The sequence below is a fragment of the Anopheles gambiae genome, chromosome 3, assembly GCF_943734735.2.
Source record: "Anopheles gambiae chromosome 3, idAnoGambNW_F1_1, whole genome shotgun sequence".
Lineage (NCBI taxonomy): Eukaryota > Metazoa > Arthropoda > Insecta > Diptera > Culicidae > Anopheles > Anopheles gambiae.
The window spans coordinates 91,708,729-91,733,742 of NC_064602.1; the positions used below are offsets into that span (position 1 = coordinate 91,708,729).

At 42.6% G+C, this 25,014-nt stretch overlaps 1 protein-coding gene and 2 non-coding genes across 3 annotated transcripts in view; all 3 read left to right on the plus strand.

The window, feature by feature from the left end:
• Positions 1–25,014, plus strand: part of LOC1280787 (matrix metalloproteinase-2) — a 264,242-nt gene that overhangs the window by 49,335 nt on the left and 189,893 nt on the right. The window contains exons 2-3 of the mRNA XM_061653558.1: positions 15,083–15,184; positions 15,254–15,450. Of these exons, the coding sequence (XP_061509542.1) occupies positions 15,083–15,184; positions 15,254–15,450 (299 nt within the window). The remainder of the gene's footprint in view (positions 1–15,082; positions 15,185–15,253; positions 15,451–25,014) is intronic.
• Trnal-uaa (transfer RNA leucine (anticodon UAA)) lies at positions 14,014–14,097 on the plus strand. Its single transcript has one exon. It is a non-coding gene; the product is annotated as a tRNA-Leu (tRNA).
• Positions 14,916–14,988, plus strand: Trnar-acg (transfer RNA arginine (anticodon ACG)). The gene has a single exon. It is a non-coding gene; the product is annotated as a tRNA-Arg (tRNA).

Genomic DNA, 25,014 nt, shown 5'->3' on the forward strand with positions numbered 1-25,014 from the left:
AGTTTCCCCCCCATTTTTTGCGGCTTGAAACAGAGTTTGATTTTTGTTGAACGAGCTTTTTCGTCCTCGTTTGCTTGGTGTCATCACGACGTTTCTTCCGTTCCGTGCTTTAATGGGTTGATGCCACACACACAGACACATTAAGAGAAACACAGCTTCCTTCTCGGCCACAGTTGCGAATTGCATCCTTCGCTTGTCGATCGGAATCGTTTTTCGATGTAGCTGGTAAACTTCTTTTCTCAGCTTGTGTGTGTGCTTCCTTTTCCCCCAGAACCGGGTGTACCGAACCCCGAAGCCGATTCTTGTTGTCATGAAATCACACAAAGGCAAATAAATATTTATCACACAGCGTAGCACACCACGCTTACGACGCTGCTGTCGCCCAGGAGTGACGATGAAAATCGTCGGTTCCCTCAGTGGACGGACTGTGCCCATTAGGTGCAAAATCTTGGCAGGGAATGAATGGGGGAAAAATACAGAAAGAAAACACTGTAATATCGCGTTGACATCTCCTCACGTAACCATCACGCGTTACCACTCGCCCGGCGTGCATAATACTGCTGCACTAAGCTTTTTCGCTTCTTAGATAGCATGGCAATGGCTGTTCTTTCTTCGGCGGTCGGTTTTATCGGTTCATCGATAGCGCGCGAGCGTTAGATGGTGATGATGGCGTCCTTTTTTTAGTGAGGGTTATGGAATTTAGGTTTATAATATTCTTGGACAATTTCTGCGTTCAAAACCATGTGTAAAAAAGGGAAATATTTTCCGACGAATGTGATTAGTTGTTAATGAGTTCTCAATTGCAAATTCATTACAAAGTTGTATACAATTTATACAAAATATGAAAGTTTAAGCTTAACTATGAATACCAGCTTATCGTAGAGTTATTATGTTTTTGAATATATTACTCTTGTTGTGCGCTTATTAAATTTGGCATAAGCTACGTACAAACTATAAAAGAAGAAAAATAGACAGTGGAACAAAACAAACAAAAATAATAATAAATTATAACGAGACATCTATTTTTCATCTTTCGACTTTCTGTCGTAATGTTACCTTTTCCTTTGGTTATCTTTTATTAATTTCTTTGTACATTGATTCTGTTTTATTCATCTATGTTTTATACGTTTCATTCTATTCGATTCTATAAACATTCATTCCACTTTATGTTTACTTCGTTGTCTAGTTTAGTTGTCAATCAATTTATATTGTTTCCTTTGTTTTTATTGTAGTTATTTGATTGTTATATTTTTTTTTCTCTCGACTCAAAGTAGTATCATTCTTCTTCTTTTATTTGGTAACGTCCTACGCGGATATGCCGACCTACATAGGCTTTAAAGATATTATACCTTCCATACACCATGATACAAAATCATAATTCATTACAAGGTTTACAGCTCACTTTCGAATGTAAACATTATTATTCATCGCGTGCAAGATGTCAGTGCGCATCAATCTGATATTTAATTTCCATCATAATAATTTTTAATTTCATCAGCATGATTATCAACACTCATCGGTCCATTGTGATCGTTTTTTTCACCGGGGGCTTGAAGCCGCATCTCATCAAAATGAGTGCAACATTTTCAAAATTACAGGGTTTCCAAGCCAATTTCCAACATCTGCAACATTTTCCATTGTATGCGAGATATTTTTCAACAGCTGTCAAATGTTGTATTTGCATCACAATAATGTTTCAGTTCTTCCGCATGATTTTCAACACGACTCAAGCTGGATTGAATTTAATAGTTCTTTGTTATGTGTTATGTGTTGAAACTTAAATTTCATTTTGAAGCTAATAAACTGACAGCTTTTTAACAACATATTGGATGCGGTGAAAAACAATGGTTACATTCGAAACTTACTTGGAAAATCCTGTAATGATGCGCTAGAAAGTGACGTAGAAATGCATATAACACTAGTTTTGTAAATGTTGTACTAATTTAGATGAGATGCGGTTTCCAAACCCCGATGAAAAAACGATGGAAAAAATATACCCATGAAATGTTGAAAATCATGCTGAAGAAATTGAAAATGATTATGACGAAAATGAAATGTCATAATGATGTGGAAACACTTTTTGCACCAGGTGAAAAACAATATTTACATTTGAAAGAGACTGTGAATGTCAATAAAACTCGTTAAAATAATGTAATGAATGATAAAAGCGAAACAGTTTTGAACGCGAAAATGGGTTTTGCTCTTTTATTTATTTCTTGATAATTTTTACTTCCTTAAATGTAAAACAATGAATTTCTGATCACTAACAAATGCTTCACACACGCGCTTTGGTGCAGTAGCGCGCACTTGGTGGGATTCAAAATGTGATTCCAACGCCACCGCAACCTTACCATAGCGTTTCACTTGCCGCTGGCTACCCGAGGCGTAAGGATAAAAAGGAAAACATTTCCTCGGCATCGGGGCGAAAAAACATTTGCCTGCAAGTTAGTTGAAAAGCAATAAATGATATTGTCGGACCGTACAAACCGAACACATCCTCGAGAGAGTGAAGCGGTCATCGTGTGACGGGCGCGGATGGGAAGATTGCGGCGGCGGTTGCGAAAACATGAAAACATTTACCGAACACCACAGATCTCGGTGTGCGGCAAACGAAAGCCACTGCGCGCGACAACTGTTGAAGCAGCGTGGAGCAGCGGGGCAAGCAAAGGAAGTTTTGTTTTCACTGTTTTTGTTTGCCTTTTCGGCGGTGGTGGTGGTGGTGGTACTGGCAGCTGGCAGCAATGTCTTTCGTTGCTTTTAGAGCGATAAAAAGTGCAATCTTCTTATCGCCCTCGGTGCGAAATAGTTCTTTTACTGCAAACGGTGTGCCTCCTCCGCTCCTCCTCGCTCTGGCAATGGCCACTTCACGCTCTCTCCGTTCCTGAGCACAATGTATGCTGCATCCTGACAACCCCCGCGCCCGGGGGTGGTGTTCCACGGGTGACGGCTAGAGACGACATTTTCGCACCACCATTCCGGTGTGGTGCTGCCTGGCAGGGCGAGTGATGATGATGCTGACTTGGTGCTTGGTTTTGTGCAACCCGAACAACTGCAACCGAAAACGTCAACGACAAAGTTGATAAAGATTTCCCAGCCCCCAAATCCGGCAGCAGCAGCAGCAAGCATCCCAAGCTCTCTGCAGGCGATTGGGAAAGAGTGTCGGAAACTCTCCTGCCGCTGCCAACGCGGTGTGTGTGTGTACTAATGCCGGGGAAAGAATGTGCCACTTTCGAGTGGAATGACTTATTTCGGGCAGATTGGTTCTTGACGGAGCTAAGACGAAAGTGAAGTTAGCCGTAGAAAGGTTGGAATGTGCGTGTGGGTTTCTTTTTCTTCACTCTTCTGCTGCAAACAGTGCAGTGAAAGTGTTGTTTTTTCACTCGAATTGGAATGAAAATAGAGTCCACAAAAACAAATCGCTCCAAGAATGGTGCATTCCGGAGGTCACCATTGTTCCGGGCGAGTCGAATGGAAAATCGTTGTCTTTGACTTTGAGGGCTAGCTTTTTTGGTGGGAAACTTTTGAGTGGTTTGTTTCCTTTTCCCTTGAGAGGGGCGTTGGGTAAAGTTGGGAGTTTGGTTCGATGTAAAGCTAACGAAATAAGCTGTCAACTTCGAATTAAAAGAAAATAATTATTTGACCCCTCATGCTGTACTTACAATTCGTCATTGTTCAGCCTCACGTAATAATCGTGTTATCCTTGCGGGATTGGAGGGGAGGCATAACTAATACATTTGTGTGGTGCATAAGTAATATCTTCTTTATGTAATACGATTCATATTTGTGTTCATATCATATGAAATCCCAAGTGGCGAAAGAGACGCTCGAGATCCAAAACCGCTCTAATGTTACAACAACAACAGCTTGAAATCTCAAAGTGATCAAATAAGTCACATGATATTTTCTACTACCACCATTAAATGGTCACTAAGCTTATAAATCAATGTGAGTTTTCCATTATTAACATCAAACACCTGTGATTTCATTCATTTGGTGCCCTCGGACGATAGGGTTTCTGCTCGAATAATAGACGGGGGAAATCGAGCAAGGTTCGCAAAAGGGAAATCGAGTAGCAAAAACGTCCAGTTGTTACTGGTTAGGGGAATTTGGGGCAAGTGTGCCATATGGGGCAAGAGTGCCACCAAACATTTTTCCTTAAAAACTTTAGTTTAATGATCAATTGTGTATACAGTTGGTTGCTTTCCAACGAAAAGGTATACTGAGCCGAATTTCATATTGACCAATCGATATTTCGCATTGTTTTGAACTGATTTATATTGAGCTTCAAAATTGTGCAGAATATTATAATTTTTTCATCCAACCAAATAAGCTCTCAAAAATCATGCGAACAATCAACCGAGAAAATATTTACACCACCGTATAGCTGAGAAAACGTGAAATTTTTTGTGGGGTTAGTTGAAAAAACTTTCTTTTTGTCACTGAAATATTCAATTTCAAAAAAGTAACAACTTTTGGGGCAAAAGAGCCATCTCTATTTGGGGCAAGTGTGCCACCATCTTTCATAGGCGCGAGCTGTCAAAAATGTAAACATTGTTGTAGCGTTCAGTGGTATGGTCCGCTTTTACGAGCGGATTCTACTCCGGAAAAACAGACCAGCAACAACCCATATTGCGATACAGTTTGTGATGAAAAGGGGTTCATTGGTGACTCAAGACATGTAGGAATACATACACTAGTGGTACAAACGTAATTATTTCCAATTATCTAAGAAATACGGTTATTTTAACCAGGTGGCCATCTTGCCCCATGCGAGTGGCACTCTTGCCTTGCCCCATAACCCAAAAACATCGTCTTTTTGGACCCTTTTTAAAACGCTTCAAAAACTATGTTGTTTGCACTTTTTTCAAGCGAAATTCATTTATAAGTGAGGAAATAGATGTAAAATGGTTATGAGATTGAAATCGGCTTTTGAATAACACGTTTTAGTGAGTTATAACTTGAAATGCTTATGGTGGCACACTTGCCCCAAATTTCGCTACTATGGAATAGTTGCTATCAAATCATCATTATTTTTGCGGCAGTGGTGCCTAGCTTCCATAAAACGGATGCTGCTCGAAAAATCCAGTTATAATAACCGTTTCTCATGGTTACGACCGATCTATCGCCCGGCCTATCAAAAGATTGCAAGCAAAATAAATTTTTGTCATCCATCCAGCTCTTGAATTGTTCGAAAAAGATTCTCCAAAGGCTGCTAGACTCCCAGTCGGACAAATCGGACTTAATTTACCTCTATCTTACGACTAAATTACCGGTAATTTAAACCTAATTTAATGGTAAATTAGTAACCGTTAATTTACCCATTCGAGCAGTTTTGACAGATCCTATTCCTTCCTCTATTTTATTTTTATTTTTTATTCGGCAAAATTGTTAATAAATGACACGAAATGTATTATATTACAGTTTAATGGTTATATTCAATCATTTTCCTTAACTTATAAAAACGATTACAATGTATTTTTTTTAGCAAACTCGACTTGAACAGAAAAAGGAAGGTGATGCACAAATAGCACTAATAGACGCAATTTCTCGGCTGTTTTTTTATTTAACAGTTTTGAACATAGCGCCGACGTCTTCTTCCACTAAAAGGTCATTAAAATAATACTCTTTTAGTTCTTATTTATATCTTTTCACAGACAACAAACGACAACACTTCGTACCGCTAAATTGCTCCTAAATTACTGTTATGACAGACACAAAACTGCTCGAATGGGTAAATTAACAGTAGGCTGTCTGACTGGGTTCCCTCGCCTGAGTGAAACAGTGTGTTTGACAGATATTTTCTAGCAGAATAAGCATTGTAAAAAACGCAGGAAAGGGAAGGTTTCACCAGCAAAAACAGTCGATCGTTGGAAAGATATCTAGGATATTTTAAAATATTTTTGTTGTTTTTTAGATTGTATGCATTTCAAGAATTTCGTAAAAAAAATCCTTAATTTACCAAAAAAAAAGCTTCAAATGTCAGCTGTATTCTTAGTATGTTCAGCTCAGTTTATGTTTTGCTTTGATTTTTGGGAAGATGAAGCATATTGCAACACTATTTGTTTCTAAATTTTAAAATGCCTTTTTCAATAATCAAATATTGTGCAATCTTTCTCACCCACAATCTTAAAAAAAGGATGCAATTTCTTCTTGTTGCGCTGACCATTAAACGTGCGCGTGTTTCTCGTAAAACCCAGACCCAGTGATACCCCTCCCGTCCGGCAGTAGTGTCCCAAGCGCTTTGTGAAATCGGAAGAAACGTATGGGTAGAAAGTATGTGTGTGTGTGTGCTGCCCGATTTTCCACTCGTTGCATATTCCGTATGCAAAACTCACGGCGCAAATGAGGCAGAAGAACACATGTACAAACGGATCGTTGCGATGGCTCGTTAGCTGCAGCCTCCTCATGCACGTTGCGCTTGGTTGGGGGTTTTGCGGAGGAAAATAAAATTGGTGTATTTTCCACCAGCACCGTCTGTTGCAAAATAAGAAAAAGAAAGAAAAGTAAAACAAAAATGGAAAGGAAATCACATAAAAGCGATTCGATGTCGTAAAATTTCCCTATAAACGCGGACGAAAAAAAAAACAGCTCTTGATGGACAAAACTTGGGGAGCAAGGATATTTTCTTCCTTGCGATTCTTAACACTATGTAAGAAAGGGAAGCTGCACAAAAATTGTCCCAGGAGCGGGCGATCCCTTAGTCGACGACGGTTCGACGAAGCAAAATCAATAGTCCGCGGCATTACTTTTATGGTACAATAATCGTTATTGGATAAACACGGGGACCATAGTTTCTTATTGCTTTCTTCAAGAGCTGTCGTGGGGGGGGGGGGGGAGCGGTCCGTTATCCATCCCGCGAGCCGAACATTTACTATGTAGCAACATGCAACACAACACAACCGTGCTCGGCATGGTACAACACGGAGACGATTTCAACGATGGTTTTCGTTGAAAAATGGTGCACAGGCAGGCGAACGGAACGCCCCCTGGCCTTATGCTACTTCCGCTCTCCTTATCGGCAGTACACGCCGGCGACAGAGAAGGCGGAACCGGAAGCCCCGGGTGGGAGGGCGTAAATTGATTATCAATAGCGTGGAGCATTAATTGAATCATTCTAACTCGGCGCCGTCAGTGGTGTACTCTGTTGCAACACGGGGATCAAGCCGGCCCTTCGAGTTGGGCGTCCCTGGCGTCCAGAAGTCGTCCCGGTGTTCTTCCCCACTAAAAGGAACATTGTTTTTAAAGCCGCGAACGTGCATTTTTGCGATGCATTTGCGATCGAACGGCCGTCCCTTCCATGCTGGTAGAGGAAGCGGTGGGGGGATGCGGGATTCATTGCCATTGTTACCATTATTATTGTTGCCATCGCGGTCACCCGGAAGCTCTTTACCGAGCAAGGGGGAGGAAGGGTTGCATCCATTAGGGTGCGGATGCGGGGCTGATGATGCTTTCTTCAATGGTGAGTGCATCATCGTTTGACGTCAAGACTTGGTGTGGTGGGTTCGAGCAACCCCTACAGTGGAGTTGGCTCTCTGGATGCGGCACAAAATCGATGGCAAACAGGACGTGACGGATTTTTCTGACGTGCCTGCACTGCAATCTACTGTTCGTTTTTTTTTCTCCAGTAACCAAGCTGGGCCATAGTGGTGGTATGCCGTTTGCAAGGGAAACGTTATTTTTAACGGAAATCTTATGCACGTCTTCACTCTGCGGGAGGTCGTTATTGTGTGATGGGTGGGTTGCGATCTTTTTAACCCATCAAGTATTGATGTAGTGTTATTGGTTAGAGAGGAAATTGTGTTTATTTTTCAATTTATAGCGCTCTATTGCATTTCTTGTGGTTCAAAATTTTGTAATCTTTTTGAAAAAAGAAGTATGAAATTTGAATAAAAATAGTCAATTTTATTTGTGTAGTATATAATTAATTAGTATATTATAATTAGTAATATAATGTAAAACCTCGAATTTTACTTATTTGAATTAAACGTTCAAGTTATAACAAAGGCACAAAATCACAAAGTAGAAAAATAGACAGAAGGCTGAAGGTGTTATCAGTACAACGATCCGTAAACGAATGATCTTTATTTTGACATTCAGATTATCGCACAGTTGTCACGGTGATGGTCATATTCTGATCCGGCATATTGGGCACTATGGTCTTATCAGGGGTCAAATCTCCAGGATATTACAATAATTTGTGTTTTTTTTTTACGATACATATTAGTACAGTTAACCCTCTCTTATTTGAGAGGCGATGGGACTGTCGAATAAGAGGGGTTTTCAAATTAGAGAGGTTGAAAGTGAATGAAAGGTCCATACAAATAAGAAAGAGACAGAACATTTAGTATGCAGCCTTAACTGTTGCTATAGGAAACTGCGAACAGAATCGCCAATTTGAGCATACATCATTCAATAACCATGGCAACACCATACACAAATAAGAGGGACACAGATTTCAGAGGTTTTCCAAATTAGAGGAACAAAAATGTACTGAAAATCAAGGGACTGTGCAAAATGTTCAAATAAGAGAGGTTTTTCAAATTGGAGAGGTGTCAAATAAGAGAGGGTTCACTGTATTAGCAAACTGTCAATCAATATATGTCAAATGTTTGTTGCTCAATTGTGAACATTTGATGTTTAAAACTGTTCCAATCGTTTGAAACAGGAAAATGGAAAGCAAAACGATTTTCAAATGTATCTTTGAATTGTACACAATTGGAAAATTCCACTATGGTGCAAAGAAACTTTTAATTATTAAAACTAATTGGGATCGGGTGGACCAGAAGATGATACATACAAGTCTAGCCAATTTATTGTTATTTAAGCCTAATTTCACTGTAAGTCATTTTTGCGCAAATAACATCGAGCTTACTCTTAAAATTTCCAGGATATACATTTTCTTTCTCTCTCTCTCTCTCTCTCTAGTTCGTGGCCAATTAATACCGCTTGTCGTTTTGCCTGTGATCCGATCCGTGTGCTATATAGCTAGGTCATGTTCATTCCCCGAAATAGAACAAGCTTATACTCATCACGCATAAGCTTAATCATTAGAAACGACCATACATTTCGCACCGTTGTGCCTCCTGCTGAACTCCCACAGCGGCTGTAGATTCATTTAATCGAGCACAACACGTCCACTTTTCATCGTCCGGATGTTATTAAAACCACGTACCACAGGGCTGGACTAGCACGACTTCAGTGCGAACAGTGCAAGCCAGCGCACATCAACTTGCTCGGACAACGCGGATTAACCATTTCGTATTATGGAGTGATACCGTCAACGGGATGGGTGGTACCATTGTCCTGCTTTATGCCCTCCTTCTCTCTCTCTGTCCTCATCTCTTGTTAGTATATGCAAGTACCTCCCATCGGAAGTGTAATTAGTCATTCGCAACAAACGATAAAAAATAACCACCACACCGACGTGAATAGAAAGGAAGCAGAGGGTACAACAAACAGACATACATTGTTTTACATACTGTACGCAAACCTGTCGTTTGGTTTGTTGCGGGTTGAGACAGGGGGCCACTGTTATGTTGGAGGGACGGGTTCGATGGGATCGGTAACCCACCATTGAAGCATTCATCACTTACGGCGATTGGAATCATTGTCACTTGCAGGCGCACACTCGCGCTGACCCCGATCGGTGTTTTGGATTTCGTTTTATTGTACCCCGGGCCTGGCTCTGTGGTCAGTTTCGGTGGGGGGAGAGGAAGGGTTTGGGTTGGCAAGGTTGGAAACAATTCTATTTATGCTCTCGGTGCTGGCTCTGGCTCCAGCCGCACCGAACCCCGGGAACCCCGAGTGTGGTCGCTTTCGAGTGTGTCAATCAATATGGGCGTACACTGCAGCAGTGTGTATGTGTGTGTGTCCTGCCTCGCATTCTAGCTGAGTGGGGGGGTGGGGGGGTGGGTAGTGGTTGGTGTGTTGTTGTGGGCTCTTCCTGGCCGGCGGCCGGTCGGCATGTTGCTGGTACGGCGGAACGGTGACTAGAGGACGGTCTAAAAAGCCGCACTCGAGAGCTCGAGAGCGGTTGTTACGGGTGATGACGATGTCAATGCGGCGTCCTCCGGCTCGAAGGACCAAAATAATCGAAGTAGGCGAGGATGTATAGCTGTGTGTGTGTGTGTTTGTGTGAATACAATATAAATAAAATCCATATCGTTCGCACACGATACACCCAGCATCCCTGATGTGCTGGCTGGTCCGGTATGGACACCCGGTTCTGGCAGGGACTATTCAACAATTCCAGCACAATGCTTACTTCTTCACCTGCTGTGAAGTTTATCCACTTGAAATCAATCTCAATCAGGCCAATTTCGATTTTCTATGATCACGGCGGTGTGAGAGGGTCGTGTGGTGTGTGTGTGTGTACCAGAGTCCTATAAAAAGCCTTTAACGCTGCCCAATGTGGAACGATGCCAACAGCAGGTCCCGGTGCTTCAGATATGTGTTTGTGTACGTGTGTCGTTAGTGCACAACCCCATCATCTCCTGTCACCCTCGACCCTGTGGTAGAATTATTTTAACTACCGCTCACAAAGTCATCACCATCAGGAATTGCTGAATGAATGCAGGCAAGGTGTGCGCATAGTTTGTGGGTGACGGCACGGCCGGGGTTCGATCGCTTAGAATGCGAGCGTCAAGTGCACTAAAAGCACGTCGATTATTGACCGATGTGACAACTATTAGTTGTGTGTGTGTGTTGTCTTTGTCAACTTGTAGTTCCGGGCAAAGCGTTCGCCTCTCGGCAGGACCTCTCCGCGCAACACACAGCAGCAGGGAATCGTTTTGCTATTTCTAAAATGCTGCCTGAGGGTGTCGGAGAGAGGGTCCTGCCGGCAGGCATTTAGTCGATAATCCTTGCTGACAGTAATCGGTACCCGGAACACACATTTTGTCACCGCACACATCGCGATGTTATCAACCAGGCAGGCGTGTGGGACGCTGCTGTCCCGAATGGCTAATGGCTTAAGGGTTATTTATAGGAATCCATTCAATCCTGGAGTGTGCTGGGGACCGATCAAGCCTTCATTAATGGGTCGTAAGCAAAAATCCTACTATCTAGCCTGTTTGTTGATCTGTTCTCTGAGGTGTGTACTGGCACGGCAATTGTTTCAGACGAGAGCTTAACGGATAATCTAGAATGAAACGATCGATTATGGATGCATGTTTCCCAGCTGTAAGGGAAGAATTTAATAAAATATTGTAAGATTAAGAATTTAAAGTATTAACTATCAACTCAACAGGATAGTTTGGATCTAGAGCATTCCTTGGCGGCTATGACTCATTCTAATCTGATTATCCGTTCATTTTCCTTTCAAACATACAAACAAACGCACGCGAGACGGTACAATTGCTTTTTGAATTTCTTTACACGACTCCTTCCGATCGGATAACCGATTTACTTGCTCCACCGGGAGCTGCCAGTTCTAAATTTGCGTTGAAATGGTTTCCAACAAACAACCAAGCACACACACACTATATTGGACCACAAAACAGACCCACAACAACGGTCGCAATATCCGTTCTACGTTGTCGTAGATTTTTATGATCAAACTCTCAAAAGACCACACACAAACACAGAGAACCAGACGAAAAAAACGAAGTCGTCAAATTCGGCATCAGCTCGAAGCTGCTGTCATTCACTCTACCTAGTTTTTGATTCGTTAGTTTTCTCTCCCAACCTCCTCATCCTCAGCCTGCGGGAGTTTGATTCTTTCGAAAATGGCTCCAAAGCGACCTCTAGGACCTAGAAACCTTGGATCAATAGAAGGATATGCAAATCGATGCTTCGGTCGAATTTATCGCTCTAGGAATGTAGACGTCGGTCGGCAAAGAGGATATCTTTCCCGTTTCGTTTTGTGTGTACTGTGATACGATATCGAACGGAGGGATGGATTTCAAAAGGGATATAGATCGTTGGATTTTGTGATTTGACCGTTAACACCAGTCGAGCTAATGTTTGGAAAATCCCTGGGAACAGTTTTAATAGCGGTTTGGCCCCGCTTTTCGTGTCCTCTCTCTCTCTGCTTCGCTATATATTGGCTATCGTTCGCTTCAGTTCGTCGTCTGTTTCGGCTGTCGTTAGAACCATTTGGAAAGGATTCGTTTCGTTTTGTGTGTGTGTGTGAATAGAAGAATCCTGATCGAAGTTTTAAATTGTTCAATCATACTATGAGCCCGCGCAGTCGAGTCCCTGGGGGTTTGGGGGAACGTATCACTTTCAGGAGGTTATTGCTTTTGGTTTCACTAATCGAGTGTTGGTTAAAATGCCTGCAAGAAGAAAAAAAAAACAGCTCGGTTTACTGGAGGACTCTGTTAGCCTGAATTTCACCGGCCATCGGGAGGAAGGACAACAAAGCACACACATTGAAGAGGCGGAAATTGTAGTTGAAAGCTTTTGTGATGTGATTTCCTCCTGCCGGAGTCCCGGCGTGAAAGCCTACCCATGTTTTACGTCACCGGATGTTTGACGCGTCCAAGAGGGATGCTGTCAAAATGAACACCCAACACACCCAAGAACGCTTTCCAACAGTGTTAATGTAAGAAAGATTCGGTTTTTCTGCTGTTGTTGTTGCTGTAGATGATGAACGATGCGATGAGCAATAAGGAAATTACATCGAAAATAACGCTGGATATAATTTAATCACTACCAATCATTGCTCATGCTCCCCTTCGAATACCCTCCCGAGAAGCATACAATTTATTAGCCCGCCTAAACGAATCAATTAAAACTGTGTGCGTGCAGTTCCGGGGATGCATTTAATTGCGGTCGGTAAAGTCCGCCAAAGTGGTGTCCCTTTGGCGGTTGCCGAAGAAGAAACCGTTGGCGCCAATCGGGCGGGCCAGAATTGACTCAGAGTAGGGACACACGCTGTCATCGGGTTAAGGCGCATGGACTACGGAGAGACAATTTAATTAAGACCACAAGTAGAGTGTACTACGTGAAGCAGGCACACCGAGAGAGAGAAAGATAGAGAGAGCAAGGGAATGGCGAATAAAAAAGAAAAATGAAAGGTCCACAGCAAAAGGACCCGATCGAAATATGGGCAGTGGTGTGGCAAGTTGTGAAAGTAATTGACACGAGCGAACGAGGAGCAGCAGCAAAAGAGGATGCAAAATGAGAGAGTGTAAGGTGAAGCCGCGCAACTGGTGTCGTTGTGTCGTCTGTGGTTGCCAATTTGTTCTGTTCGGTGGGTCCCTTTAGGTTCCGCCGTCTCAAACGGGGAAGGATGCGCGCCCGAAGGGATATATTTGTTGTTTTTTTTCCTTTCCGTAATCATTATTGCTACTGTTTTTTTGCCCGTTCTCTCGAATCGTAGTAACGCAATTCTTCGATCGGGGTATGTGTTTTCGTTCGGCTCGGCTAACTTGTAAAGACCGATGGTCATAATTCAATTGCGAACGAATTGATTCCCTATTAGCGGTTCTGCGGAAGTCCACAGACAGAGCGAAAGAGTATTGTCCGCGTCGATGGTATCTCGAGCTTGGGGAGGAACCTTCCTCTCCCGTTCTAACTAGACAGAGTGTTTACAGCGATTGGCATCGTGATGGTATTTTTGTGTCTGCAATTTTTCACCTTTGCACTCGTGCGGCGGCAGTATCGACACGAGCAAAAGAAACTTTAGTCTTAACTCTTTGAACTGCTTTTGCTGCAATCGAACGCGCCCTTGCTTGCCCATTAGTAAGTAAATTGACAGTTATTGCGCTGACTATGCTCCTCGATTGTCGTTTGTCGAGTTGTTTGTCATAAATCTAACCAACCCAACTAACCAACTAACTGCTGCAGATCAGTTGGGGCTGAGCTGTTGATAACTCTATGTTCTTTTGGAGAGCGAAAACTTGTTGCCGTTTTTGGCTTCACAACTGTGATTCGATTTGGCTCTGCATTGAAAAAATGGGGCAAGGCAATGCGTTATCCTTTCAAGTTCGATTCGTTTATTGATCCGTTTGAGTAGTGCATTAGAGAGTACCATTGCAAAAGTATAAACTCTGGAGAAATGGACACCAAGTCAGGATGGCCGAGCGGTCTAAGGCGCCAGATTTAAGCTCTGGTTCCCGTAAGGGAGCGTGGGTTCGAACCCCACTTCTGACAAGCAAAAGAGGATGAAATTTGTGGAATTGTGATTTATGTTACAATTAAATTCCGCACGTTTTATTACAACGAAACAATTACAATTATTTCCAAGACTTTTTCAGTAACTGGACTTTTACTTTACGTACTACGTACTACGTACTTCAATCTGATTGACTGCATTCCCTTAAATCCCTCTCTAAGTTGTAATTATGTGTGTAACCTCTAATGTAGTAGTTATCTAAAAGTTACAAAATGGTTGTTGAGAGCTGCTAAATATTACTTTATGAAACAGGAAAGAGTAAGCTGTTGTTTTTTTTTGTATTTTTGTTGTTGTAAACATGAAACACCATAAATAAAAAATCATTATTTTATTTATTTATTTAATTGATAGCGTTGATAAAAGTCTGCTGTATTATTTTGTTGATTTTTTTTAGAACCATAAAAACCCAGTAAAAATGAATACATATTTTGTTACTAGCGGTGTAGCTTGTCCTCTTACCTCGACCTGTTAATAAAACATAACAAAAAGAGTAACAGATGTTAGTAAATTACTACAGCTGTACAAACGTTTGAAAATTTGTTTAGTATGAATAATGTAGATGAATATGAAATTTCATTTAAAATAGAAAATATGTGCTTTTGGTGTTGCAACTAAGGTTTTGCCGTGCGACTGTCGCACGTAATAGTTGCGTTTGATGATTGTCACACGAATGGCTGTCGCGCAACATTTATTTCGTTGTGCCGTTAGAAAACGTTTGAAATGAATGGAAGCAACGATGAACGGCAGAAACGTAGCGTAGAATTAGTAGGCCTGTAAGCACCCTCTTGTTCAACCGGGTCCTGTGGCGCAATGGATAACGCGTCTGACTACGGATCAGAAGATTCCAGGTTCGACTCCTGGCAGGATCGCTCATGAGAAACTTTTTTTATTTTTTTCTTGTGTTAACGTGGAAATAATAGTGACACTTGTGTGATGTTTTTCTTCTATTTTTTTTATTTTTAGCAAAAGTACTTGATGCAATTTGGATACTTGGAAAAATCAAACATCGAAACGGGCAATCTACGAACGATCGAAGAACTGGAGCAAGCGGTTCGTTCGCTTCAGGTGAGTCTACTAAATGCCGTATACGTAAAATCGCAACATACTAGTTTTAATCTATTATTTCTTTTACAGAGATTCGGAGGTCTCAAGGAAACCGGAACCGTCGACGAGGAGACGCTCGCACTGATGCAAAGGCCACGCTGCGGTGCTCCGGACGATAAAGATTCGCTAGACTTCCGGCCATCGTACGAAGTGCGCCTGAAGCGGTCTCGGTCTCGACGGTACGTCATCCAGGGTCAGAAGTGGCAGAATCCCATCGTAACTTACAGGTAAGTGCACAGGATGTAGCAAAATCATTTTCAACCCCACGCACCCCAACCCCTACCAACCAGACCAATGACATGAAAGTGTCGCGTGCGCTTCGATACTCAATTTATTACTTAATTAAATTAAAACACAATCAACCTCGTAACTGATTTGGAAAAGTGGCACCTTCCCATCTCGGGCCGCCCCGGTGCCGCCGTCAATGGGTGCGCCATCTCACTTGACAGGAACAAATTGGCAAACAGCCGTCGTCTCGGCGTCTCGGTGGATGCAACGCGGCCAAGCAAAGGGGTTAGATTTAAACTGTTTACTTAACGTTTTAGGGAAGCAGATGGATCAATAGCACCGCGTACACCCACTGCACTTGCCCAGCGTAATTGAACTGCAAAGAAAATGAATCTTGTCCTCCTTTTGCCCCAGCCCCAGGTTTTGCTCGCTCAGATTCCGCCCGAGACGAGACAGCTAAATCGAATTGACAACTTGAGTGATTTTGTTTGTGTGGTGCTCCCGTCCGCTTCCGGTGCTAATTGTGCGCTTAATGAAGTACGGATAATTGACATCCCTTTTGGGAGGAGGGATGGGGCTAAGCCCGGAAGTTGGGAGAACATCTGCTCTCGGGGGTTTTGCAATTGCAAACAAGCGTCTTGTCCTTCTTCTCTAAGGTTAGGGTGAAGAAGTAGGCTCACGGTGGTGCGGAAGAAAGTCAAACAAACGCTTCACAACACAAACTTTCTTCACCTTTGTGTGCTTTGCTGTTCCGTGCCGTCCGGGTATAATGTTCTTCCCCGTGGTATGGGACAAAGTTTAGAACAAGACTGCCAAACTCCTTCTACGGTTAAGGGGTGTTCTCTGTCTTGATTTTGTTTTTTGCCTGCTGTCATTTTGGCATGGTTGGTAGCTTTTTTGGTAGTTATAATTCTGTGTTCCTCCTCTCTTTTGAACTCGCAAACCGTTAAACTAATGCAACGGCGGGACGCCGTCTCGTGCAGTCGTCGTTGGTCAACCACTTGTTGGATGTTGTTCAGCATTTGGTGGTTTCCTTGGCGGTGTGTTTTTCATCCCAGTCTCAGTCCGAAGCTCACACACACACACACACACACACACACACACACACACACACACACACACACACACACACACACACACACACACACACACACACACACACATATATATATTGTTTTGTTTATGCCTGACGACCTGGCTCTAAACAGTAGCTCGTTTAACAGATGGACTCACGTTTCGCTCACGGAGGACTCTGTTCAGTGTGTCAAAGTCTCCGATCCTCGGGACTGGCTTGACAAGGAAAGCTTTCTCCCTGGGTCGCCATTTTTATTTACATCACGTGCAGCCAAAAGAACCACGTCACGTGGAGCCACGTGCCTCTGAGTATGTCTACGTTTTGCTTCGCCAGGGATTCATCGTCCTGTACCGAATGTCCTTTTCAACCACTTGCAAGGGTTTGATGAAGTCTATGTGGCCCGTTCTTCCTGAGTTGTCAGAAAAAGAGAATTGGCAGTAAATGGTAAGAAAAACAATTGTTTCTTGCAACCAATGCAATTTGCCATCTCTGGTAAGCTTTTTTTTGGCAATCCAAAAACCTGAATATAAACTGGAAAATGTGACAACATAAAAGCGGTTAGAAGTTTATGAATTGCGCTAGCAGAAGCGGAGTAATGCACCAATGTAAGACAAGGAACTTCGGGGAATGAAACCTAAAGCTGTGAAAAAGGTCAAAACTTTACCGCTGACGAATGTTTCACAGAAAAAGTGTTTTCTTTCCGGCAGTAGTATTTAGCTTAAAACTAGTCGGTGGTCCTGTCGGGAAGCCGTAACGCAAGTTGTGTGTATGCTTGTTGAAAACCTTTGCAAATGTTTTAGTGGAAAGGTGGAAAGTTTTCCCTGGCTGTGAATGGCGTGGTTTTGCGTAATTGTTTGCAAATGTTGTCTGATTGTTTTCCAAACGGGGTTGTTTCCGGCTGTTTTACCAATAGGTTTGGCCTTCCGTAGGTGCTGTACTGCGTAACATTGCCTTGTCATGGCTTCTTGGTAAAGTTTCTTTTTCTATGAAGTTTATCAACAACAGGAAACAAGACTTGTCGAAGAAAATCTGTGCTGTGAAACAGTTTTAGTAATGTTTAACATTTAATAATTTTAACTAACAGTATTTCTCAAATATTGAATATCGATTAAAATCAATATTTAGAGCTATTTTTACAAACTTGATTTATATTTTTTGAATGTATTAGACTTGAATTTAGTAATAAATTGTATATATCTCATAACACCTAAAGTGGCCTTTTTGCTGAATTGCGCATTTGTAGTAATTATGTGCTCTCTACCGAAAACAATAAACATATCGGTGATAGTTAGATGTTCATTGCTGATACTCAATGAAAGTAGGTCATGACATGCCGAACGCTACGTGCGAGTGCTTGAGTTAAACCCTATAATCTGACTGACAAGCTGGGCTCAATGCCGACGCAAGCATAATCATGATTTTTCTGGCTGTGAACAGTGCTGCCAAATGCTATTGTCACAAGCACCAACCAATCACATGCTTGGTGACATTTTGTTTAGCACCCAACTCTTGGACACTCAGTTTGTCACGACATTTTCTGTGGGTGATAATAACGACATTCTTGGAATATACTTGGTCTCGCTCTGTCTAGTTTGATGGCCTGTCGAGTCAAATTGAGCGAAAAAATATGCTCATTTTGTTGCTTGGGACCACTCGCACGCACCGTATATCTCCCGTGACTATCGTGATGATCACCTACAGAAAATATCGCAACCAAGTGACGTATCAAGAGTTGTCACAAAATGTCACCAAGCATGTGAGGCTCGCAGCAACTGTTTGAATCTCACCTATGATCATCACAGTAGAGCTCATTATTATCAATAGAGACATTATTTTGTTTCAGGCGGAATTTGTCATGACTATGTCAGTGACGTTTTGCAGAACTGATTGCAGTAAAAAAAGTCATGACAAAGTAACTGACAAGCAATGGATGCTACATTGGGTACACCTCCATTCTTGATAATATTACTGCCCACCCGAGGGCATCCAATTGATTAAAATTCCATTTTGAGCATTCCATTTCCGATGCAATTACGCCTCAAACTGGAAATGTTGTCATAATTGTCGTAGTGATTCGAGAGCCACCATACGCGCATGAATGTTATTTTAACGGCTGATAGAATGTATTAAATGGGAAACCTATGTGTCCTACATTGTATCATAGGTGTGCTGAAACTAAACCACTTCTTCCAAAGCGCCAGGCGGCAGCATGCAGCAGCGTGAACGTTGAAATCGAATTTTAATTTCTGCGCGTTCCATATCGACTGTAATTAGATTTCGGAAGCGAAAATCTTCTCCTATAAGCATATTTTCCATTAAGGAACGAGGCACCCATATACACAGACACAGTGACACACCTGCCTTCCCTTGCCGTCGTCCTGTGTCACCGTCGACGTCCTGCATTTGCTCCGGCCCCAGTGCGACCGAAGCGACCGAAGCAATTTGCTACTAATAACAATAATTAATATATAATGTAATATTATCATCTCGTCGCAGCGGTCTCAGCCACTGCTTCTGTCTGCTTCCTTTGCCGTCGTTGGTTCAGGTGGATTCTCGCTCGCTGCAATGTAAAAACGGGGCTTCGCCGTGTGGCTTGTTGTTGCATTCCGTCGTTGTCGTTTTTCTTCGACGGCCGGGGCCAACACTCGCATTGCTCTCGTGGGAGCAATCTGTGTGTGTGTGCGGCACCAGTCGAGACAGGAAACCAAGAATGATGGGATTCGACCTTCTTTATATTGATGGTGTCGACGGTAGGGAGGCAGTGTGTGGGTGAGCCCTCTGTCCATGGCGCGCTGGACAGAGCGCTGAGCCCTTGGGAAAATGCTTTAATTGCTTTCTGTAGTAGCATTCGTTGAAAGCTTTTCCCTACCCTGCTGCATCGGGTGGCATTCCTACCCTGCTGACCTCCTAGGTGGTGCGCTAACCCCTTTGGTTGGTTGATTGGTGTGAATTTTTGGGGATGGAACATCTTCAGGACAGCAGGGACATACGCCCCGGTGATGTTTTATCTGCTAACGGTACGGAATACTGTGAGTAGTGTGAATTAGTGATGTGCTGTGTAGAGCGCACCCACGACTCCGATCCGACTCCGACTATTGTTAGTTCGATTCCGACTCCAGCAAAATGGAACCACTAGATCCGCCCGGAGTCGGAGTCGTTTGGAATCGTCTGGAGTAGACCGGAGTCGTCCGGAGTCGACGACTCCGAACGACTCCGAACGACTCCGGACGACTCCGATTCCGGGCGACTCCGAACGACTCCGGACGACTCCGGACGACTCCGAACGACTCCAAACGACTCCGAAAGACTCCGACTCCGGACGACTCCGGACGACTCCGGACGACTCCGGACGACTCCGAACGACTCCGAACGACTCCGAACGACTCCAAACGACTCCGAACGACTCCGAACGACTCTGACTCCGGGCGACTCCGAACGACTCCGAACGACTCCGAACGACTCCGAACGACTCCGAACGACCCTGAGCGACTCCGGATGACTCCGACTCCGGGCGACTCCTGACGACTCCGAACGACTCCGAACGACTCCGAACGACTCCGAAAGACTCCGGATGACTCCGGATGACTCCGACTCCGGGCGACTCCGGGCGGCTCCAGGCGACTCCGTACGGCTCCGGACGATTCCGAACGACTCCGAATATTGCAGCGAGGACCTACCTTCCGGAGTCGATTCCGAATTTATCGGAGTCGGATCGGAGTCGACTCCGAATTTTTCCCAACTTTACCCATCGCTATTTTGAATAGATAGCAACGAGGCGCGTTTGGTTCTTAGAACTGATAATTGTCACTATCGTGGCTAGAAATGTTCGAGTGGGCTTTTAGCTCACTTTCCAATCAGAAAAGATAGGATACACATCTAATATTTAATTAAAAAAGCAATATAATTAGACGTTCTATCGCGATTTTGAATGCAACTCGAGAAACAATTCAATTTGAAATAATTTCAACACTGATTCACAAAAGATAGCCTATTTAGTAATTTACCCACAATTTCATTAAATAAACGACTTCTTCTCTCCTTAATTGGTGCAATATTCATTCTACCAAGATTTAAGTAATAATTTAAATTTAATTTAAATCCCATTATTGATTGAGAGCTTTTACGATTCTAGCCAGCAGTTCTATATAAGGAGCGTAGTTTATATATATATATATATAAGGATTGAAAATGTTTGGGGGAAGAATTAATGGCTGGTATTATTGAATCCGTACGTAGCGGCGGCGTACGTCCCGACACTCATTTTCCTAACGTACTAGATGGTTGCTACAGTTATTTACCGCGGCGTTATAGGACCGGGTTCAAGAAATGTGTTGCCATCCCTAGAATTTCATGTGAGCGCCGTACGTTCCCGCTACGAACGGATTCAATAATACCAGCCAATATTTCACCAAGAAACGTTAAATCTGTTTATTTATTAAACGAAGCCATCTGGCCATGCTAGCGGACCGAGCTTAATACTAATCTTTTAACACTCAACACATCGTAACACTCAATGCTCACTTAACACTCAATACAAACACTCAACACATATTGCAAGAGCTGATCACAAAAATAAATTAATAAATGAGAGTTTCGCTCGTCAGTATAAGCTGCGCAACCTTTTTTTGAGTACATTTACACTTCCATGCTAGGTTGTGACAGTATCTGTCAAATGGATACAACCTGGATGATGTTTATTGTTCCACTAACATGCTTAATTTTCAGATTGTTGACTAGAAAAAGAAAATGCACGATTGTTGGCTAGAAATAGACATCTGTTAATATCTGTATTCCTCTTCCTATATTTTTGGTATATTTCGAACATCAAACTATCACTTATCAAACTATTACTAGCTGCTGCATTTAAGCTTTATCATAATTTTAATTTAAAGAAAATAAATAATTATAACATAACTTACTGCTAACAATAAGTTTAACAAAATAAAGCACCCTGTTGGGCTGTTCCGGTTACTCACCACGCACCAACTCAATCGCCATCCACTCGACGTCAAATGCAGATTAAAATCCTATCGCTTGCTATATCGGTAAGCTTTCGTTCACTGTCATCCAGGCTCAACAGAAACACGTGGCATTGCACACAGCTAGCCACACAGCTCTGTCACACTAAGGGACGTGAAAAACAAAAAAAAAACCCTGTCCATAAGCATTAAATCACAGCGAACCGAAGCGATGTGTAAGATTGGTTCAGCTTGTATGTATTTTTGTTGCTGTTACAAAACACCACCTGCTAAGCCACCTTTCCACCACCGTCCAGCTGGTTGATGAGTGGCCTAATGGATCGATGGATTGAGCCCCTGGTCCCCATTACCCGTGTCCATTCTGACCTTTTTTTCGTTGTTGCACATTTTCAATCAAGCAAGAAAAGCAACAGGTTGAAGAGAACGGACGGCGGCGCATATAGGAAAGAAACTTTCATTTCGAACCAGGATAGTATGTCTCCCGTGTCCCGGTGTGTGGTTGACATGGCCATGGTTGTGTCAAACAAGTGGTAGGCCCCTCGCCGTATGTGCCTTAACCCTTCGCATTGGATGAATTTTCCGTTTATTAGATTTACGGAAAATGCTTTGGCTGCCGTAGGATATGGAGCACGTTGTTGCTGACAAAACCCCTCCCCCTTGCAAACACGAGGCAATGGCACGAGGATGAACCCCGGGGGAGAGGGAAGGTCAGAATTTATGGGCTCCGAACCACACCGGCGACAGGCGACGGTCGCGTTCGTCACTTGACGGGACTTGAAATTAACCTCTTTTTTTCGCTCTTTCGTTTACTTGCTTTTTTCTTCCGTTTTTCATGAGGGAACGGATAATTTAAACACATTTTGCTTGATGCGAGGAGTGAGGAATTTTACACAGGATATTTCCATCACACCGTAAAAAAAGAGCCCTTTCGTCCTGCTGTGCTCTGTCCCTCTCTCTCTACCCGTAACACCGGGTGGCACCGGTAAAATATATATCTTTTACGATTGTGTACAGGTTTTAGTCCGCCCGCTCTAGCCATGCTCGTAATGGCAAATGTCAATCCTTTTAATTTCATCACACATCTTCCATTGTTGTCGTGTTTTTTGCTACATGTCAAAGGGTGTAAAAAGTAAAAGAAGAAACACTCCCCCCCTCTGGAACCCATTGGATTGTGTTTGTATAGAGTGTTATCCCATCAATTCTGGTGCGGTCACAGAGAAACACGGAGACAACACAGAGACGGTGGTGTGCACTGTGCGTGTTTGTACTGCAAGCTAAAGGACTTTTAGTTCGGTTGATTTTCTGCCACAAAAGCTCTACAAAAGTCACACTGTGTGTGTGTGAGGCCATGCTTCTCGGATGGGAAAACCATCCATTTCCGTTCGATGCACGCCTTCACGACATCATTTTGCCTCGACTAGAGTGATGTGTGAGAACCTGTTGTTTATTTTTTGTTTCGTCTCTCCTGTTTTGTTTTATTGACCATCACGAAGGAGTCTTCGAAGCACAAACCAAAGGCTCTCCAACACTCCTCCTCCATACCACAGTACCGAAGTAGCTTGTATCGTTTCGGTGTGCTTTTGCTTTTATTAATCTCTCAGACGTGATACCATTACTCGGTCGGTTTCATTTTCCGGTCGGGGTTTGGGTTGCACAGCCCGATTGTGTTGGAAGAGGCAAAACAGGAAAAAATAAAACTTCACACTGCGACTGATTGCTGAACTGGTTTGGGTCTCGGCTCCTGCAGGACCTCTCCGGACGGATGTTGTGGCAGAATGTGCAGCCAACATGCTCAGTGGTTGGCTGGGCGGTACAAAACCATTAGCAGCTGCAGTGTTAGCTTTTTGGCACCGTATCACGGTGAGCAAATCTAATGTTACAACACACACACACACATTTACACAAGCATATACACACTGATGTCGGTGGTAGTGGTGCTTAAAACCAACGAGATCATTTACGATGCAATTCGAACACGCGGTGTCGAATTTAACCACCAGGCGTCCCCATTTTACGCGTGCTTTTAGTTAGTGTTTTTTTTCCTTTCTTCTTCTTCTATTTGTTCTAGTCGTGTTTATTTTGCACAGTTACGACTGCAAATTGTAGGGGTTTTTTTTTTAATTCACAAAAATTCAGACGCTTTCATATACGAATTGAAAACAAGAGACAATTTAAAATTTCGTGTCGCTTCCTTTTTATTTGTTTAAATACCAATTGGATTATATGTCACACGCTGTACTAACAAGCTGAGCCGATTGCTTTTAATTGATTTTAAACACGCACTGGTGGTAAATAGGGGTTCAGTTTGATTAGATGTTAATAGGATATGAAACTAAAAATAACCTTAATTTATAAGAAAAAATGCAAAGGCAATTAAAATATTAAATATCACATTTGGATGATGCAATACATTGTTTCAAATTATATGCAATATAATTTATCCAAAGAATTCGTAAAAATCGTTGATACTCAAACAAACGGGGGCTTTGACCGATTTTAACCATATTTTTTTACATGAATATTGACATTTGAGAACGGTTGAATGACTTAAAAACTTCGTTACGGGGGCCTCAAAGATATATACAGGCCTTCTTCTTCTTCTTATTTTTCTTCACATTGGCGTAACGAGCTAGGTGCTTTCATGCAGGTCGAATGCAGGGGTTTCATGCAGATAGATGGGCCCATATGAGGCATGAACCCACGACGAGTAGGTTATTAAGTCGTGTTCGTTGATAACTATACCACAGGACCTCCCAGACAGGACCTGCTTTATTATGTTTTTATTTATAACAGCCGGTTTATTGTGTACTCTTTAAGGGTAGCTCATGAGTATTTTAACTTTTAGTTAACTATTAGTTAGAACATTTGAACTACTATTGAATGTTATGTAAATGGATTTATCATTATGATGGAATTCATTGAGCTTTTTTTTACAAATTTTAAGTTTATACTGTTTTCAATGAGATTTGCGTACTGAGGATTACCTTTCAAATTTTGTGTTTGTATCCACAAAAAAACATATCTGTGACATAACACAGGTAGGTAAAGTTTATATTTGTTTTGCTCGATAAAACCGTTGAACTGTATAATGTTGATCATAGCATTTGTTTTTTACGTCCGATTGCACGAAGTCGAAAAAGCGACCAACTGTTTTAAGCGTCTCGCAGGAATTGCTATCATCAACCTGCAAGACGCCTGAGTGTCATCCACCAAGCGATAGATAATGCCTTTACCCATCACAATAACGATGGTGTTCATAACCGCGGATGTAATGAAACGCGCAAGTAATCAAAATCCAAAGCCCTCTTGCACTTCCAGCTCGCAGAAGAATAAATAAAACAGCGGATGATCCAAGGCAGCAAATGTGCATAGTTTCCGGTGCGGTATGTGTGTGTGTGTGTGTGTGTGTGTGTGTGTGTGTGTGTGTGTGTGTGTGCGATTTTCACACGATTGAACCCTGTGTGCAGGGCAGGGCACACAGGCCCTGACGGTGGACAACATCGCAGCGT